This window comes from Uranotaenia lowii, chromosome 1, assembly GCF_029784155.1.
Source record: "Uranotaenia lowii strain MFRU-FL chromosome 1, ASM2978415v1, whole genome shotgun sequence".
NCBI classification, from domain to species: Eukaryota; Metazoa; Arthropoda; class Insecta; order Diptera; family Culicidae; genus Uranotaenia; species Uranotaenia lowii.
The window spans coordinates 47,653,438-47,672,529 of NC_073691.1; the positions used below are offsets into that span (position 1 = coordinate 47,653,438).

At 42.8% G+C, this 19,092-nt stretch overlaps 1 protein-coding gene across 8 annotated transcripts in view; it reads right to left on the reverse strand.

Annotated features, from left to right (window-relative positions):
* Positions 1-19,092, reverse strand: part of LOC129749837 (MAP kinase-activating death domain protein) — an 84,723-nt gene that overhangs the window by 23,450 nt on the left and 42,181 nt on the right. For 3 of the 8 annotated variants that reach the window (XM_055744940.1, XM_055744933.1, XM_055744970.1), the window contains exons 3-17: positions 15,036-15,382; positions 14,495-14,978; positions 14,067-14,428; positions 13,881-14,007; positions 13,524-13,556; positions 10,748-10,857; positions 9,381-10,680; positions 9,020-9,091; positions 7,091-7,849; positions 6,827-7,027; positions 6,524-6,763; positions 6,064-6,201; positions 5,262-5,771; positions 4,930-5,202; positions 4,704-4,871 (exon numbers count right to left, since the gene is read on the reverse strand). In XM_055744940.1, the coding sequence (XP_055600915.1) occupies positions 4,704-4,871; positions 4,930-5,202; positions 5,262-5,771; positions 6,064-6,201; positions 6,524-6,763; positions 6,827-7,027; positions 7,091-7,849; positions 9,020-9,091; positions 9,381-10,680; positions 10,748-10,857; positions 13,524-13,556; positions 13,881-14,007; positions 14,067-14,428; positions 14,495-14,978; positions 15,036-15,382 (5,124 nt within the window). The remainder of the gene's footprint in view (positions 1-4,703; positions 4,872-4,929; positions 5,203-5,261; positions 5,772-6,063; positions 6,202-6,523; positions 6,764-6,826; positions 7,028-7,090; positions 7,850-9,019; positions 9,092-9,380; positions 10,681-10,747; positions 10,858-13,523; positions 13,557-13,880; positions 14,008-14,066; positions 14,429-14,494; positions 14,979-15,035; positions 15,383-19,092) is intronic. The other 5 variants (XM_055744979.1, XM_055744955.1, XM_055744943.1 and 2 more) reach the window with 4 other exon arrangements.

Consider the following 19,092-nt stretch of genomic DNA (forward strand, 5'->3'; position numbering starts at 1 on the left):
TCAGTCTAACATCAATTATTTCAAGTTTTTTTTTGTAACATCTTAGCTTAAGTAAGTCAAACAACTTTCAGTTCGGACAGGACAACGAGCCGAAGCTTGGAAGGACGACGAACCTGGAACCATTGGAAAGTCATCGAAGCAGAAACCAAAGCAACTGGAAGGTCTTCGGTGCAGAGTCATATGGAGGTCGATGCATCAGGGCCACTGGAAGGTCAGCGATCCAGGGACCGTGGAAGGTTTTCGTACCAGGAGCCAACTGATAGGTCATCGAACCGGGAAGCCAGGTGGAGGTCTACGAACCAGGAAACACGGGAGCTCGTTGGACAGGTGCCATGGAAGGTCGTTTGGGATTCGGCGATTCGGGAGCCAGCGTAAGGTTGTCGTGCCATTGGTGAGGCGTCGGGCCAAAATAAGAGCGTCGAGCCGGAACTAACAAGGTCGTCGGACCGGAGCCACTGGGAGTTCATTGCTGGGGTCGCTGGGTTGAGACAACGAATCAAAGCAATCGAAAGTTTCCTTTTAATTCTATCACGGTAAATGAAAAGTTCATATACCGGTATTTTGATAGCAACTTTCTATCTTCTTCACACAATAGAGTGAGACAACGAAGCAGTCGGTGTCATGGACGTCGTAACGTCAGAAACCAGGTGATGGTTGTCGAACCAGGAGCCACTGGAGGACTTACGAGCGAGGTACGACGGAAGGTCGTCAAGCCGGTGCTATAGAAGGTCGTCAGACCAGAAAGCCTAGTAGAGGTCGTTGGGCTGGAACCACTGGGTGGGGGTGGGAAACAGAAGTAAACGTCGAGCAAGGGAGTCGAGACTAGAAGTCAGCTGGAAGGCCGTCGAGCCAGGAATCATGGAAGTTTGACGGGCTGTAGCCAGTGGTAGATTGTAAAACCAGAAGCCAGATTGTCGTCGAGCTGCACCAGGGGCGAGTGCGTCGTGCAATGAAGCCGACTAATGAGGTCCGGTGAGTGAGTTAAAGACGAGCAGACCCATCTTAAGGAAGAGCCGCCGGAGGCAGTAAGAAGACGGTGGACTGCGTGTGTTGAGGAGGAGTGTTGAGATTCGTCTCATCGAAGCAACACACGCATGATTTGTCATCTGTAAACAACTAGTTAATATATCTATGGTGATTGTTTAATATAAAAGCAAGTTACAAAAGTAAAACAAAGTATTCCAAGTTCTACCTTCAAATATTAAAGCCTCTCTTTTCCACTGCTCAAATGCTTCCTTCAACAACAACGCATCTCACACTTCACTTTTGTTCCATTGTTACAATCAGGACCCTTTAGTTGCGCCTTAATCTTGTTCGTGGTGTCCAGCTGACGTACGGCGTGTATGGCGGGCAGGCTCATACGCAGATTCAGGAGCAAATGAAACAGTCTGACCTCGAGGGCTAAGCAAAGGAACTTTCGTAAGTATTCAACTAGCCATCTTTGCGAACCTGTCCGAGGCTGTGAAGCGTCGTGCTGGCAGAAATCAGTTGCTCCCCATGTCCACCACCATCCCCAGGCTAAGTGGAACCGGGCCGACACAGGCCTGTGAACGCACAATGCCTTCTGTGTAACTTACATACTATCGTAGAACGATCGCAGAGGTACGACTAAGAGAACTACCGCTAAACCCACTAGAGGCCGTCGACAGATTCGGACCGAATCTGGTGCGTCTGGGTACCCGGTACCAGTACACAGTTGTCAGTGTTGCGAGGGTCCGACACGCGCTGATGTCAGGGTCATGTCATCGATCTGCGGATGCGACCGGAGTAAGTGCGATCGACAACTCGTTTTGAGTTTCGGGACCTCTTAGACCCGACTCGTAAAATGGGTAGTTGTGCAAAGTGGTGACTACCTACAAGTCAACAGTCAGAGATTTGACAGACACAAGAGGTGTCAGAAAAGGCACAGTCTTGTGCCAGAGGTGTCAGGGTTCGACACGTGTAACGGGAATTTTAGCGTCCGAATTGCGTGTTAGACCTGAGGAAGTGCGGCCGACAGCTTGATTTGCGCTTCGGTACCTTTTAAACCCGACCCGCAAATCCAGTATTTAGTTGTGCAAAGTGGTTTTTAAAGTCAACACTAGAGGAGAAAGGTTCAGGCACAGGTGGTGTCAGACGTAGGCAGAGGTATCAGAAGAGTCTGGGCTATACACGTGGTTCGGGGAACTTCACCCTGACTCGCGTGTGTCTCTGGGCTTCCTGGACCAGATTCGCAAAACGAATAGTTGCGCTGAAACGTGGACTTCTTTAACACGATGAGATTTCGAACCTTAAGTCCTTAGACGAGAGGTCGTGCACAGGCTTCGAATTCATTTGAGGGCAAACACCCACGGAGCTAAAATCTGCTCCCACTCTTTTAGCGGCAAGAAGGAATAAGAAGAGTGACCAAAGATGGAACGCTCCTAAAAAGTTCTTTTTGCCTAGCACTCTGCTCTGAAAATTGAAACAAGAGCTCTACGTAAGTACTTCCCTAGGGAAACGTTTATAATGAAAAGGTATGTGCTGGGCATCTGGCTGGCCCGCGTTTGTTTGTTTTAAATCGCGCCGGCGGTGTCATTTTTAAATGATTTAATACAAATAGTTTGAAGATATTGGCTGTCGTTCTCAGCGTTTATTATTTTAATTTCCAATATATCTCTATTTTAAACCTTTTCGTTACGTTATTTATTCCCTTATGTTTGGAGCACGAACGTGTCCCCGCTAATTAATTTGTTTAGTAGAGTTGCCCAAATATGCATATTGTTGTGTGAAGTTTACATGCACAATTTAAGTCCGATAGCACAATAAAAAGGGATCGCGCAACGAGCCTTAAGTTTGTAAAGGACTTTGAGATATATTCTTCGGGTAGCTTTTGTGTAAAAAATTACTACCTTCAACACCGGCCGATTTTTTTGTAACACATTTGGTCTGAAAGCATAAATAATAACAACCTTTTCATCAAAACATTGAATGTTAATTAGAGTTGTTATATAACAGTTATTAAGGTTAGAAAATAGCCTAAAATTTGTTTTACTTATATCGCCGCACAACCACCCTATAAGCCAGTCAGTTGTGATCCAATTGAATCAAGCTAACTTTTACCTCGAACGCAACTCTGAATTGTCACAAGCAAAGTCAGCCCTCCCAGGGAGTCCTTTTTGAGAGGAGCGCAGAGATCCTCTGTGGGAGCAAAGAGTAACCGGCGCTTTTAGCGATTCTGGCGGTAGGGGAAGCAAGAGAGTGTTATTTTCGACTGCCAGGAATTCGGGAGCTCCCCTTCTATGAGTGGAACCGCTCTGCCTCTTATGAGTCACGCCTCAGGATCCGTCCGAAGCCTGGTCGCGCATCGAGTCGTGTTGAATTGAGATTGTTGCTGATAATTAGATTCGTAACGAGTATTGTCTTGAAGCGCACTAGTGCGTACAGACCTCCCACTTTTAAAGGGTACTGCTGAACCATTTGAGGTGGGAATCAAGGTTAGTGACCCCAGGTGGACTTTATGCAGTAAGGGGGTAAAATGTTACTCGTATCATTGTATCAAGAGTCGACCAATTGCACCCATGGACCCAGTGCAGCAAACTGAGGGGACAAGGTGGCCAGCCGTGCCTTGGAATGCGATCCGCAAAATAAATTTACCACATAAGAATTATTAAGAGTTCACGGCAAAATTCCGATTGGATAACAGACATTGGATAGTAAATCCCGAAATATGTGAGAAGGTGGAAATTCAACTGCCTTTGGAGCCTTTGGAGCCTGCAAGTAGAATCATTCCAAAAGGACTGTAAGTACGCGCTGCTCAGCTAGACATTCGCTCGGAAGTTGTTGCTTAACTGGCAATTCGTAGGGTTTTCAGTATCGCAGACATTCACAATCATCATGCGCTTGGAATGATCAATACAGCCGGGATATCCAAAGATTTGACAGTGCAACCGTTTTTGACTAGCAAACTATGGACACAACTATCAATTTTTTGGAAAGGGAAGTCTTTCAAGATGGGTTCTTCGAAATTTCACTCAGATTTCGTTACAATTTAGTTGTATAGCTAGCCAATATAGAAAAAGTGTGGCAATCATTGCTACAGCGAATCAACTGCGTAATAAGATTGACAAACTGATTAATGTATTGTAGAGGGTTTTTTTCATAAGAAATAGTGTTCGAATTTTCTGAGATATTTGAACCTGAAGATAAACTTGATGGTTCAGATAGTTTTAAATACTTTCTAAATTAGCTGAGGTCATACAAGCTTTCATAACCAAAATCAAACAATTGACGTTGTTGAAACATTTTTGAAATCAGAATGAAAGAAACGGTATGTTTATATGTCGGTATTCTCTGCCTTCAGACGCATAAATTATAATATCTGAACAATTTTTATTCATATGTTCCTACACTGGATTCGATAGAGTTAAAATGGCATCTTTTTCTTGTAGAAAATCATTTCTGGATAGAAGATCGAAAATTCAGACACACAAAAATTAATCGGTTAAGAATCTCTTATCTACGCAATTTTTTTTTTCGATATAATATAGACACAATAACCACTGAAAAGTTACGAAAAGGAGCAGAACGAAAGAATAGCAATAAGGGTAAGTAATTCATAGGTTAAGAAAGATAATAATAATGATAAGTATAATGATATGTATTGAAGAAAATAGATATTAGAGATATTGAGGCAAAATAATTTCGTATTGTGTAGTAGGTAACATTCAAGCCAAAGATCTCACCTTGCTGTTGGCAAACAATAGGCCAACCCCTTCCAGACAGATCTGCATCAGCCCACCCTCGCCGGTGTTCTGATCCTGAACGGGAAACTCCCCACCCAGTTCCGGACCCTGCCCGGTGCAACCGTTCCGCTCCATCGCCTCCTTAATAGCGATGTAGACCTCCTTGCACTGAAACGAATGTGCGGATTAATTTTGGACCATAAATTGGCAATATATGGACAACTACCTTTCGGGTGTAGTACTTGAACAGCTGAGTTTGGCCACCGTTGCGACGCCACAGGCAGAGTACCCGGGTCTTCGGTGAATAGGTCATGTTGACCAGCCGTTCGAACCACCAACGTTCGACAATTGTACCGTTCACCGATCGCAGCACCAATCCGTCATCCCGAACTTCCATGAAGCGCAACGGACCGGTAGCATCGACTCCCTGATGAAGGGTGAAGCTCTGTCGATGCAGAAGTCGAGATCCGAGCGGCTTCAGGTCGATGTCGTTACCGTTCTAGGAGAGGGAAAACATTTGTAAAGTTTGTATTAAGATTTCAAAAACGAGTTAATTACCAAGTTGTTGATCTGGTCTAGTAGCAAATTAACTTCCTGTGCGTAGATGAATCCAATGTGGCTCTTTCCGAGGAGTCTTCGGATCTTGCGCTTTATCTCCAGTTTGTTGCAGTTGAGCATAACCAGTATCGCTGTAAGATTATACAGCATTGTCGAAAGCAGTCGGTCTTCGTCGTGTTCCAATCTTTTTCGCTCCGATTCCGAAAGGGATTTGTAGCGTTCCATCATTTCACCGGGTCCTTGATCCATACCGATCATGTCGCGTTCCTGGCTGACTGCATCCAGGAAAGCATCCTCCCAGAACTGCATCTGATCCCACACGGTCGAGCGTTCCCGGCCTAGCAATCCCTCAAACAAGTATACTCGAGGTGCATCCGGAGACGGAGAATTCGAGGTGGGTATCAAACTGCCCCCGGTGTAGCGGAAGCCAGCACTGAGAGAAGACTTGCCGGAAAACAAGCCTCCGGCTAACTTCTTCGCGTCCTTTAATGTGGATGACCCTTTTGGAATCTTTTGAAATAGGAAAACAATAGTTTGATTGATTCAAATTGAATGTTAACAGGGATCTTTTAAAATTGTATACAAGCTTTCATTCAAGAACGGTATCGCTGCTTACGAAAAAATACACATCGATAGATCATCGCTACAGACTCGATTCAATCAGAAAGGTCTTTGATCGAAAGAAAACACAAACACAACTTCCCTACACATAAACATCGGCATTGTTTACAGCTGAAGGCACACACACACACACGCATTCGCACATCATAAGCTGTTCGTCGACTTTCCGTTCCCAACTTACTTTCTCGTACTCCGTATCGGAGACCGTCGAGCGGCAAGAAATCGACGGTATCAAATTTCCGCCGGACTGATGCTGCGGCAGTACATCACTGGCCACCGAGAGGGCTCCCGATGATCCTCCATGGGTAACGCCTCCGGGCTGTTGCATTTTGTACACCCATTCGTTCGTTGATTGATGATCACGATTTGCCAAAAGTGTTGCCAGAAAACACAAACAACCATAGAAAACACACATTTACAAACGCTGCGCTAATCACGACGCACTAATCAGAGTTCAGAGCTGACCGAAGTCAATTTTGATTATATCGACTACTTAAGCTAAACTTTTAGAAATATTTGAATACAACTCAAACTCATAAAAACGCTTAGATTTATGTATAGAAATAAAGGCAGCATAGCAATAGAGAGAGAAGCTTGCAGCAGCAAACTGATGAAGAGATAGTCAGATCTTCGATACATACCTCCGAATCGAAAGAAGTCAGCTTGCTCAGCAGCATGTTGCGCTTCTGCGTCAGCATATCCTTGAACATCTCCGTGGTCGATTGGTTGTCGTTGTCATGCTCCGAGGGACGCCGCGATATCACAGGTTCGTTCAACACAGACGAATTCTTCCGGGAACCGGCCACCAAGTTCCATTCGCTAGGTTCGGCTGGGCTCTGAGGAGAGCGCAAGTTCTCTCGACTCCCCATAGGACTCACCGACTAAGAAATGAAATGGGAGACGTTAGACCTGTTGCTGAAATTGTCTAAAACAACTTGACCTACCCTACTGGACAGAAGACTAGCCGTGGGATCGGCAGCACTCTCGGTCAAATCTTTGCTCCAAAAGTGGGTATGCGCGATTTCCATCATCTGGAACACCGATGCCATCCCGCCGAGTCCAAAATTTCCAAACGTAGCCTCCAACCCGTGAGTGATCGCTAGCAGACACTTCAGCGTCCCCTTGTAGATTGGTTTAGTTATGCACTGAAACAGATTAAAAACAATTTTTTAAAACCCTTAGTATTCTTAAACTTTGTTTGTACTAACCACATCATCAATGTGATCATCGGGGCCAATCTTGCGCTCCAAGGTGCGATTCAACTTCCCCAACACCAACATTCGATACGACTCATCTTCCATCAACTTCTTCAACCGATTCAACTTCAGCCAACCAACGCCCTCGCCAGCGAGCACCTGGTTCACCAAATCCTTCAGAAACGCTTGATTCTCTGAGTTGCTGCTCGATCGTTCGGCGTTCTGCATTCGCTGTATCTCCTCCTGCGTTTGCTTCGGGCCCGAGTGTTTTATGAGCGGCGTTCGTTCCACCAAACCCTTCCGACCCGGGAATGGATCGAAGGACAGCTTATCCTTGATCTTGTTCTGCATCTGCGTCTGATTTGGTTGCAGATTACCCGAAGCCGATCGTGTCTGTGACTGTTGTTGCTGCATCGTCTGTTTGCTCTGCTTGCTACCGAACAAATCCGAGAACATACTCGAGGTGGACTGTGCAATCCCGTTGAAGTCGCTTGTGATTGTTGAGAAGAGGGACTGATTGGTCGTTGCCACCGTACTACCCGAGGGTGAAGTATTCTGCGAAGGCGGGAAAGCTCCTCCTTGATTCGTTTGGTGTAGCAATCCCTTTTTCGCAGCTGCCTCTTTGGCCGTCTTCGTCAGATCTCCCAGGGTGGATTTGCCAACGTAGGTGAGATCTTCGAAGGTATTTTTGCTAACGCCGGCGGCCTGTTTCGAAGCCTCAAGAGCCTGCTTGGAGGCCTCTTCGGCAGCCTTTTTCGCTTGAAGCGTTAGCTGCGGGAAAGAGAAGATTTCTTAAATTTAAGGCAAATAGAAAATTGTTTATATATTGCACCCAAAGTTCAAAAACTGGAAACTTTGAAATTCCTATTCTAGCCCAACTTGAATGTTATGCTATGTACATTGTGAAATTTAGTTCGCATGTTATAGAGTGTCTTCTGGTATTGCCAATACCTTTTCAAGTCTACCGCTAATACTAACTATCCTAGACTATTCAACAAGCGTTTGCATTTATAAGACTTAAACAAAGTTAAACAAAAGTGAAACCCTATGGTTATATTCCAAGCAACAATCTACGTTTATTTAAAGGATCACAATGGTACCCCAAGTTTTTCTGAGTAATACATCAACCTTGAGTCATCTCAATTTTTAAGTAGGGGAGACAAGGGTATAATGGCCACCCTAAGAAGGAAGTTTATATAACTAAAAAAAAACTAAAACTAAAAATTTAAAAAAAAAATTCCGAAAGCTGAAAATCAGTCACTGTAGGGGCATGATGAGAACCTCTCTTAGGGCAGTCTAAGCACCAATAAACGGGGCAAGATGAGCATTATCTGCGGTAGAATGTAGCAGCGAATTCAACTCGATGAAGTCAACAGAAACATAGAGCTGCAGCTTGACTATTTTCATCTGACGATGGTCAATTGGTGAGGTGTCGGAGAGGTAAACAGAGGACTCGAGCTCGATTCCTGGTCGAGACGAATAACACTAGTCGACCAGTGTAAACTCGGCAAAGATCAGATCTCGATCCAATTGAGACAGGGTCCTCCCAAATCCGGAACACAGGTTGCAATTGATGATAAACAAAGATATTTTAAAACAGCTAATGATGCAAACCAAACCTATCTGAAAACATCCTAAATGAACAAAACAGAACTTAAACGGTTCAGAAGCAAATCTATCTAGAATATCATCAAAATAAAAAATGGAACACAAAAAAGTTCCCTATCGTCTCGACCTTCAAGGGACTGAACTTTGGGTGCACAATTTCAATCGTTCCACAGAGAATGAAACTAGAAGTGTCTTCAAAAGTTATTTTCCTTTCATTTCAAGTAGAACTAATCGTTAACATTGGGAACATCTACAACTGGCTAACAGGGCTAACATAAAACTAAGCGCGTGAACGCCATTTTCTACTATTGAAACAAACAACGACGAACAAACCTGTTCCAAGGGAGCGAGGATCTTGATTTCCTCTTCCGCATGCTCTTTCAGCTCCTTGGCTTGTTCTTTCAACTGAAGAGGTTGTTTTGGTGATGGTGGTGGTGTGTAGTTGTTGGTTTCGTTTATTCGGACGGTTTTCAGGAAGGAGGTGTATTGGTGTTTTTTTGTTGTTGAAGTAACGAAATCATTGGATTACCGAACCAAAAAGTAGGTCACATCGAAAAAATTTCCAATATAAAAAAGGTTGATTAAGAAACGAAATATAAATTACTTTAAGGGGAAATGGGGACATCAAATAGACGGTAGAATAATACGGTAGAAAAATCATGCCTTATTTAGGCATATTCCATAGTCAACTTACCTTATCAACGTGGGCCAGTAAGCCATCTTGACTGCTCTGTCGAGTTGTTTCCCGCACCAGTTCCTTCGCTTGTGATGTCAAAACTTCAAATAGAGAGCCCTGGGAGCTCTGTCGTTGGGACCCTGCCGAACCGAGAGATGGAGGGTGCCCACTGGATCCCGTTGATCCGGAACTAGATGTTCTAGCCAGAATGTTACCGCCACTTTGCTGGCGACCCACGTTGGGCGACAGAGGAGGAGGGATCTTGCCGAGCCTGGTTCTCTTGTCGGTATCCAGCGATCCTCCGCTTTCCTTCGACACGATAGTCTTCGGCGTTGTCGTCGAATTGGAATCCGATTCGTTTTCGAAGCTTCCGGCCTGTGGTTCCGGTCGGATCGGTTCCGGTTGGATTTGAGCTTCCAAACGTGCCTTCGGGTTGAACTCGAACTCCGAGTCTCGATTAAAGCTTGGGCTACTGAGATCCGACCGGCTGGAAGAAGTCGAGGTCGGAGAGTCTGGCCTGTCGGCATCATCGGTCACCGTTTGGGGTGGCCTCATGCCGTCCGGGTACCGTAGCGAGGTCGGCGGTCGGTAGACTAGCTTCGGATCGAGATTGGATGAGAGAGTTTTCGGTGCCACATGCACGTGATGTTGATTCCCGAAGACATCGTGCAAGCTTGGTGACAGATCCGACGATTGTATCTCCGATACGAAATCGCTGAGCGACGAGTACGATGAACTGGTGCTCTCGGCACCCTCGGAATCCGAACCACTCTCGTCGGTCGGTTGGCTTTCGAGCTGTTGCATGCCCTTGAGAGCACCGTTCAGCGAACTATTGTCGTCCCAAACAGGGAACTTGATAGGCGTCAACGTATGGGCATACCATTTCTGTTTATCACCAACCTGCGAGGGATCAAGAACACCGGTCTGCACCCGAAGGAAGGCCACGTTCGTTGGCGTAAGAGACCATTCGGCTAGCCATTCGACGGCTTGCGTTCGAGCGAATCTGTTCAGGAATGCTGATGCCCGAGGTCTAGAACGTAGGAAACTGTTGATCTGGAACGCGACTACCGGTCGCGGATACAGGCGAAGGGTTCGCGTGTGTTCGGTAAAATTGGCCAGGGTGTTCTGCGAGTTGAAAAACCGAACCATGGCGACACGAGTCGCTACGTCAACCGAATCCACATCGGTCCCATATAGAAACGGGTTGGGCGGGGGAGGCCCGATGGGGCTGGGCTGCCGAGGCGTTCCGGCCGCTCCGGAGAACGAACTCCGCTGGCTATTGCTTCCTGATCCGGGCACTTGTAAAGGCTGGGGGATACTGTGAAAGAAACAAATGATAATATCCGGAAGTACCTCGTCATTCAAACAAGTTGAAGAAGACTTACTTCTGGGGTAGGATATTTGGTCCACTGAAGCTTTCCCGAGTAGATCCTGGTTGAGAACCGCCGACAACGGATGCCGACGATTGATTGCTTGTGGTCATGGAACTTAGAGCCTATTCGGTGTGAAGACATCAAGTGATTAGTTAGTTTTTTTTATTGTTAACATTTGTTCGCTACATTCCTAACGATGACGTTCGAAAAGTGCATCAACAAGAAAAGTTAAAATTGTCTTACGCAAAGAATTAGTTAAAAAAAACACTTTTGCCTACGCAATGCAATGGAAACTCTGAAAATTTCAATTTACAAAACTTATCGTATTTATTCTATTATGTATTATAATTCTATACTACATTCTACTTGCATGAATGGGCAAATTGCTGAACAATGATGAAAAAATTGTCAGGTTATTGTTGTCACCAATGTATGTTATGTACATATGTACCAATCAAAGCTAACTACTTCTTGGAATACCCGAAAGATACCAATCAAATGCAGTAAGCATATACTCAGAAGAAATCTTATTATAAATTTTATGAGAAACATCTAATGAATCACTTTTTAAACCAAAAAAAAGGTTCAAGAAATATAATGAAATTCTATCTTTTTCATAAGAGGTATTTATGAAAATCAGACGAAGCTGCTACATGAAAATAAAATGTAGGATTTGTGGTCTAGTAGTGTCAGAATATTTTTGATGATCGGTTGAGATTGAAACAGTGATTCAATGTCTAATAATAATCTTGATTACGATGGGAGTGCCAATTAAAAGCTTGAGTTTGCCAGCTACGAACAGAGCTCCGACTGAAGTTTTATTGCGAGTTTCAATCAAATGCTTAAGTTTGCCAGTCGAAATGAGAGTTCCGACTGATGTTGATTGCGATGGGAGTTCCAATCAAAAGTCTTCCGAATGATGTTTGATTGCGAAGGGAATTTCAATCAAAAGCTTGAAGTTTCCAGTCGACATGGGAGATCCGAATGAAGTTTGATTGCGATGGGAGTTTCAAACAAAAGTTTGAGTTAGCCAGTCGCGATGAGAACACCGATTGAAATTTGATTGCGATGGGAGCTCCAATAAAACGTTTGGAGTTTCCAGTCGAGATGGGAGTTCCGAATGAAGTTTGATTGCGATGGAAGATCCAATCAAAAGTTTGAAGTTTCCAGTAGAGATGGGAGTTCCGAATGAAGTTTGATTGCGATGGGAGTTCCAATCGAAAGCTGGAGTTTGCAAGTCACGATGAGTGCTTCGACTGAAGTTTGATTGCAATGGGAATTCCAATCAAAAGTTTGAAGTTTCCAGTAGAGATGGGAGTTCCGAATGAAGTTTAATTGCGATGGGAGTTCCAATAGAAAGCTGGAGTTTGCAGGTCACGATGAGTGCTTCGATTGAAGTTTGATTGCGATGGGAATTCCAATCAAAAGTTTGAAGTTTCCAGTAGAGATGGGAGTTCCGAATGAAGTTTGATTGCGATGGGAGTTCCTATCAAAAGCTTGAGTTTGCCAGTTGCGATGGGACTTCCGACTGAAATCTGATAGTGATGGGAATTCCAATCCAAAGTTTGAAGTTTCCAGTAGAGATGGGAGTTCAGAATCAAGTTTGTATACGATGGGAGATCCAATCAAAAGCTTGAGTTTGCCAGTCACAATGAGACCTCCGACTGAAGTTTGATTGCGATGGGAGTTCCTATCAAAAGCTAGAGTATGCCAGTCACAATGAGGCTCCGACAGAAGTTTGATTGCGATGAGAGTTCCAATCAAAAGCTTAAGATTGTCAGTCACGATGAGAGCTCCGACTGAAGTTTGATTGCGATGGGAGCCCCAATCAAAGGCTTGAGTTAGCCAGTCACGTTGGATCGGGAGAACTATCATGAGGAGTGTTTTGAAGGTTCACTTGATGAATTCACGTTGGATCAGGAGGACCAACATGAAGAGTGTTTTGAAGGTTCGCTTCATGAATTAACATTGGATTTGGAGGACCAACATGAGTACTGTTTTGACGATTCACTTCACGAATTTACGTTGGATCGGAAGGACCAACATGAAGAGTGTTTTGAAGGTTCACCTCATGAATTTACGTTGGATCGGAAGAACCAACATAAGGAGTGTTCTGAAGGTTCACTTCAAGAATTTCCGTTGGATCAGGAGGACCAACATAAGGAGTGTTCTGATGGTTCATTTCATGAATTTACCTGGGATCAAAGAGTGTTCTGAAGGTTCACTTCATGAATTTATTATGGTTTAGGACTCCTTATTTAGGAGGACCAACATAAAGAGTGTTTTTAAGGTTTACTTCACGAATTTTGTGTAAAACCAGACAATCTGACAACCTTAGGCTAAATTTACCTTAAGCCAAATTGGTGAGGGACCAAACGGACGTTAGGCCAAACGAACATGAGTCCGAATGGGCAAAAGGCCGTATAGACGTTTGAACTTTGAAGAAAAGTGGCATACACGAGTCAAACATGGATGAGGAATCATATTCATTTTTGGGTATACTAAAAAAAGGTAAAATTACTTTCTAAGGAATTAAAAAAAACAATTATCAAATATAGGAAATCCTAAGGGAAAAATTGTTTTTCAAAGTGTAATAAAAAAAACAGATAGGTATGCAGAAGTTTGAAAAAGTGAACTAAAAAAATAAAACTTGGCTATTTTTTTTGCAAATTTTAAGAACTTTTCTAAATTTAAAAAAAACTTTAAGCACCTACAAGCCAAAAATAGAAAGAATGTTTTTTTTATCTATTCTATCTTATAAGCCAATTTTTAGAAAAGGGATATTTACACCAACTCCAGCCTGATCCATTAGTTGCATAGCCTGCAGAACATACGGTGAGTTTTAAGAGCATTTGTGTGAAATGAAAAATCGACCAATAAAACAAGGTGCGTTAATAGTTTTACGAGATAGTAGCGATATGATAGCGAAATAGAGAAAGAGAAGAGTCAGAGTGAGAAATGAAAAAGAAAAACAAATTTGTATTTAGTCTAAAATTTGTGACTTGCAGGTTTACGTGTTAATTTGTTTCTAGGGAAAATTACGGTGCAGATTGTGCCCCGCATTCGGTTCACAATCAATGAGTTGAGAAAATGACAAGACTTTTCATGTAGCTTTCGCGAAGAACGTTTTCCCAGTGTGCCTTACCTGTCTAAGGTGGTTTTTGAGGATGGTCCCTTCGGGTTCTGGAAGCGGTGGAATCGGTTCGGCATCTCCGGAAGCCGCCGTCAACCGATTGGAGTCTAAATCTACGAGCCATATATCGTCTGGAAGCCTGTGAGAAGTTTTCTTCAGAAATTTGTTTCAGTGTAGGATTAACTCAAGCTTAGTTACCTGAAATTTCTCTTATGCATTAGGAAGGTAGCCGGCAGGCCGATGATGTAGGGCGTCGGTGCCAGCAGCAGCTGCTCGGCACTACCCATACAGGTCGGTAGCATCGGGATCACAGGGAACATATATTCGAGGGGGTAAATCAGATGCACCAGGGCCATTACCGACATCGAGAGGGCGTTGTAGTCCCGCGATTGGATAATGATCTTATGCTCTAGCAATATCAAGGTCAGCACCTTGAGGCAGGTGTCAACTCCGAGCAGTTCCAGGGGTAGATGCAGTGGAAAATCGACCATCGTAAATCGGGTATGGTCTGGCAAAGCAAACACCAACGGCTGCATGATCAGTGGCGAAAGTGCTTCGATCTGGTGGCGAGAAGAGGAACCATTAGAATGATAATCACTATACTATAACGATTATTAAGAACTCACCTCTACCCTAGTGGAACCCGGTACGGGAACCGGAGCCGAGAGCAACCTCAAAATCCAAGTTTCAATTTCCTTCACGTCGTGTAGCACAATCGAGGGCGTAGATTCCGTCGGTTGGCTGGTCAGTACGCTCCACACACTGTCCCGGCCACTCTGCCGGGACGCTCCAACTCTTTTCGGACTCGATGCGTCGTTGCAGGCATCGATCAGTTTCTTCAAAATGTACAAACACTCCCGGAACGAGGACAGAAACGGATGATGGGACAGGATACACAACGAAGTCAGCGAGTGACTTCGAACCTTGGATCGTTTCCGGGAGGCTCGCGGCGAAGGCGAATGACTGCCACCGGATTCGGAATCGGCCGATGGACCGGTCACTCCCAATCGAGCCTGATGCGGCGCTCCATGGTGCGAATCCGAATCCCGGCGGCTCGGGCAATCACGATCCGATGAATCACTTGGACCCACGTTGCTACTTCTGTAATCACTGAACAAAAACATCCATTACAAATTGTCCAAATTATCATCAAATGCTTCAACTCACCTCGAAAAAGCCGAATCAGAACTCTTTTCCATACTCTTTCGCCAGGATTCTCTTCTAAAAGTCGAATTCCGACCCTTTCGGGTGCTACCCTGATTCCCGGCGGCACCAACACCGGGCACATATTTTTCGACAGGTCGGTAGAAATTAACGCAAATACCGTAGCGCGTTTTGCCCGAGTCCTTATCCGTTAGGGTGAACACGAAGGAAGTTGCATCCCGAACGGCGGATCCGGTCCGGCGTGGTCCAACACTGACGCATCCTTCCGGCTGGCAGAAGTACACCATGTCCAGCGGAAGGGGGAAATCCGTGTGGTCCGTTGGAGGGTAGCGGCGTAGAAGCTCCGGGATCTGAAATTGAGGGTAAGGAATGCATTTTAAAACTCTGAATATTGACTTACGCAAGAAAAGATTTTTCTGATTAACACGTGGTTTGTGAAGTTTGATCAACTGAAAATCATCCAAACAGCACATTGGATACCGGTTGCTATGTGAGATTCGGTAATGTACCTACCCGGCCTTTACTGTACTTTAACAAAAACGCCGGAATTTATACTTTCAACAGGATTTGTTATTTTGTTCCATTCGAAATTCTGAATTTCGTAGCTTTAATGGAATCGTTCCCACCGTTTTCATTCCTGTGTGTTCAGCATAATTTAGGTATGGTGAGGGAAGCAGGAGGAAGTCCTCAATGGAAATATCACCTCAACCTTGTTAGTGATAATTATCATTCATAGGACCTTTCCCGCCGAACAGAGCAAAGAAAGCACAATGAGATTTTAGCATTTCCAGCGAGTAGCCTGACCGCCCACCTTTCTGGAGATTTATGCGAACCATAAAACTACTTAATGGGCGGCAAGGAAAGCACTGCTAACAGAACGTGATAGCCTTTAATTTGTCCACGTGCTGCTGTCCTTTCATTGAACCACGTGATCCATTTGCAGCAGTGTGGCTTGGCTCAAGATTTTTGAGCAGCATTTTATTGCAAATTGAACTCTTCTAGTTCCTGTTGAATTTTTAGTTTAATGTTGAATGACGTACAACTCGAGACCCCAAATCAAAAGAGACCTCTTATCAAAATTCCGTTTCTCAACATGCCCATTGAGCATGATTCTATTTGTAATTTTTATTGAACCTCTTATTCGAAAACTGCAGCTTAATATCAAAGGGTTACTTACTAGTATTTGTTAGTTTTCAGACGAAAATGGCCTACGCTGATGATCTCACGATGTTTGTAAGTGATGAAAAAGAGTTTGATTTGATGAAAAGTTTAATAGATTCTTACAACAGGTCCTCAAAAATAAAGTTGAACTTCGGAAAATCATCTTTTATTCGGATAAATAATTGTAAAGGAGGTCCTTTTCCTATACAAGAAGTACAGTATCAAAGAATATTAGGAATGATAATTACTTGCAAATGGACTAGTAGAGCGCCGATGTGGTCTAGTGGATAGGCTGGCGCGAGTCTGGTGTTGGAATGCCAGGCGTACTGGGTTCGGTATCGGCAAGAAAATTTTTGGGTTCGAATCTCATAAGTGGCTGACAGGTAAGATGTGTTTCCTCTTATAACTGACTATATAATAAGAATGTTCAATCAGTTGCCAGCTGGCCAGGTATATACACGGATGCCGGAATACCTGTAAGTAAACTAGCCCACCTGATTGACTCGTTCTTCCAAAATAAACCTACATCGACACAATACATTCATCCATAACAGTTCATACGAAGCCATGGGGTCCGGGTATGATGTGCGCGTTGCATTGGAGATTTGGCGAACTTAATAATCTAAAAGAATGCATGTGAGCACATACTTAGGCAGAAACTGCGGTGAATCCGTGCACCCATGGTGGATAACCAACATACCAACATACATAATTACTTGCAAATGGACTAGTACTATAAATTTAACGTTTAAAAAACTAATTGATAATTCAGAATTACAATTACTGCACAGCAAGTTTTGTGATATAAATTTAATTGATAAAGTAATTTATTTGAATGTCTTTGTTTTATTTAAATTTTGGTATGTAGCACAAGTATTCCCTCCTACTAATCAACACATAGCTAAAATAATAAAGGCAGTTGGACAGTTTTTCTGGAAAAACGTTACTTTTAAAATAGAAAGGAAACAGTTATATTTAAGACCTGAAGCAGGTGGACTAAATCTCATAGATCCTGAGAGTAAAGCTAAAGCTTTGTTAATCCGCAATATTCTTTATGAAACCAGTGGAAATGAAAATTTGGATGAGGTCTATCTCCTCAACCTAAGATCATTCTAAATTTTACCGAGGAATGGGAGAGCTTGGATTGAAGAAGCGATTATTTTAAAAACCAACTTTTCATTAACAAATGTTAGAGCTTTATATTGGTATTTCATTGATAGGGGAGAGGAAGGCTATATGCGCATACTAAGGAAAGGACTCATTTTCTCCCATATTCCAATAGATATGAGTCTGAAAACTATATACACATGAGCGGACATCTGTTTTACATACGTTAGAACAGTTTGTCTGTTAAAAACTCTTACAGTTTTTGTGAGAATATTTTATTAATAAAAGAAGTCAAAATAGCCAATTTCCGAAACTGGCGGGCTAAATGCGCATATTTATGTTTTTAGCTATATTTCATTTACACTTGTAATATTTGGATATTATTTGATTGAAAACGGTAGAAACGGATGTTAAGCATACGTCAAAGCTGAAATTTTGGTGAAATTTTTTACATCACTAGTTCTTTTGCAAGAAACATAATTAGGTATGCCATATGGCCATATTTCATGGTAATATTTTGTTCATATCGTATTTTTATCGGATCATTATGAAGTTCTTCTTTTTTCGCTGTAACATCGTGATTTGAGCGTAGATTTGATGTTTCAATGATAAAAAGTAAAAGATTTATAAGACTAATCTATTTTTCTTGATATAGGCATTTAACCTGCCTTGATATGGGCATTCAGAACCTGTATCTTATTCCAATATCTCATCATTTACAACCTTGCCAAAAGCTTCAATTTGTTAAATTTCTGATTTCCAGATTAATAAGAAAGAAAAACCATTAAAATTTTTGTTCACAGAATCTGTACGCACGATAATTAAAGTTCAATATATTATATCAAAACTGACAAAAATCTTGTTTGAATTTTTAAATTTTTTTGGCTTTATATAACAATCAAATTTCTTCATGCCATGTTTCAATAGCGTATTAAACTCAAACTGCACTGATTAGATACGTTGAATCTCCAGCCATATCGCCAATCGGCTGTATGCGCATATTACCCAACATGCGCATTTAGGAACACTTCCCCCTACAAAAAAGATCATTCCAAAAATCGAAGAAATTTTACCACTGATAAATTGGGAAACAATTTGGGAAAATTTAAATAGCAACTTCTTAGCAGCTGAAGATAGATCGCGATTATTTGTGTTAGTGAATGATTTGTTGCCAAACAAAGAAAAATTACGTTCGCATAATATAGGTCGCCTGTAAGGCCGATGACATAGTGAGTACGATGCGATGCGAATTGGCGGAAAATTTACGGACGCAGCCTATGCGAACTCGAGCGGCGGAACAAATTGACATCTGCTTCGCCGCGTTGAGTATGTCAGGTTTAAGCGATTCACATCAGGGGTGTCAGGTGTCCTGATTTATCAGGATTTGTCCTGATTTTTGAGACACCGTCCTGATTTTTCAAAATCGCTTGAGTTGTCCTGATTTTTGAAAAATGGCCCTTAAAATGTCCTGATTTGTCCTGATTTTTTAAAAATATCCAAATCATAACTAAATTTATTGTTAAATGATAAGAACATCAAACAAATATTAAATAAAGTAGTTTAACCAGTTAAACCAATGAGATTCTTTGATTTAAATGACATTTAAATGTGGATTATTTATATTAACTGCAGGCCAGCTCGCTTCAGTTTCATAATTCGAGGCGTCTTCAGCACCTATATTTCGCCTTTAGTTATGCAATCTAAGCAGAACTGCATTTTGTTTTCACCAATTTGGTGGTGTCCTGAAAAATCCTGATTTTTTATTCGCGGTGTCCTGATTTTTTACAAAACG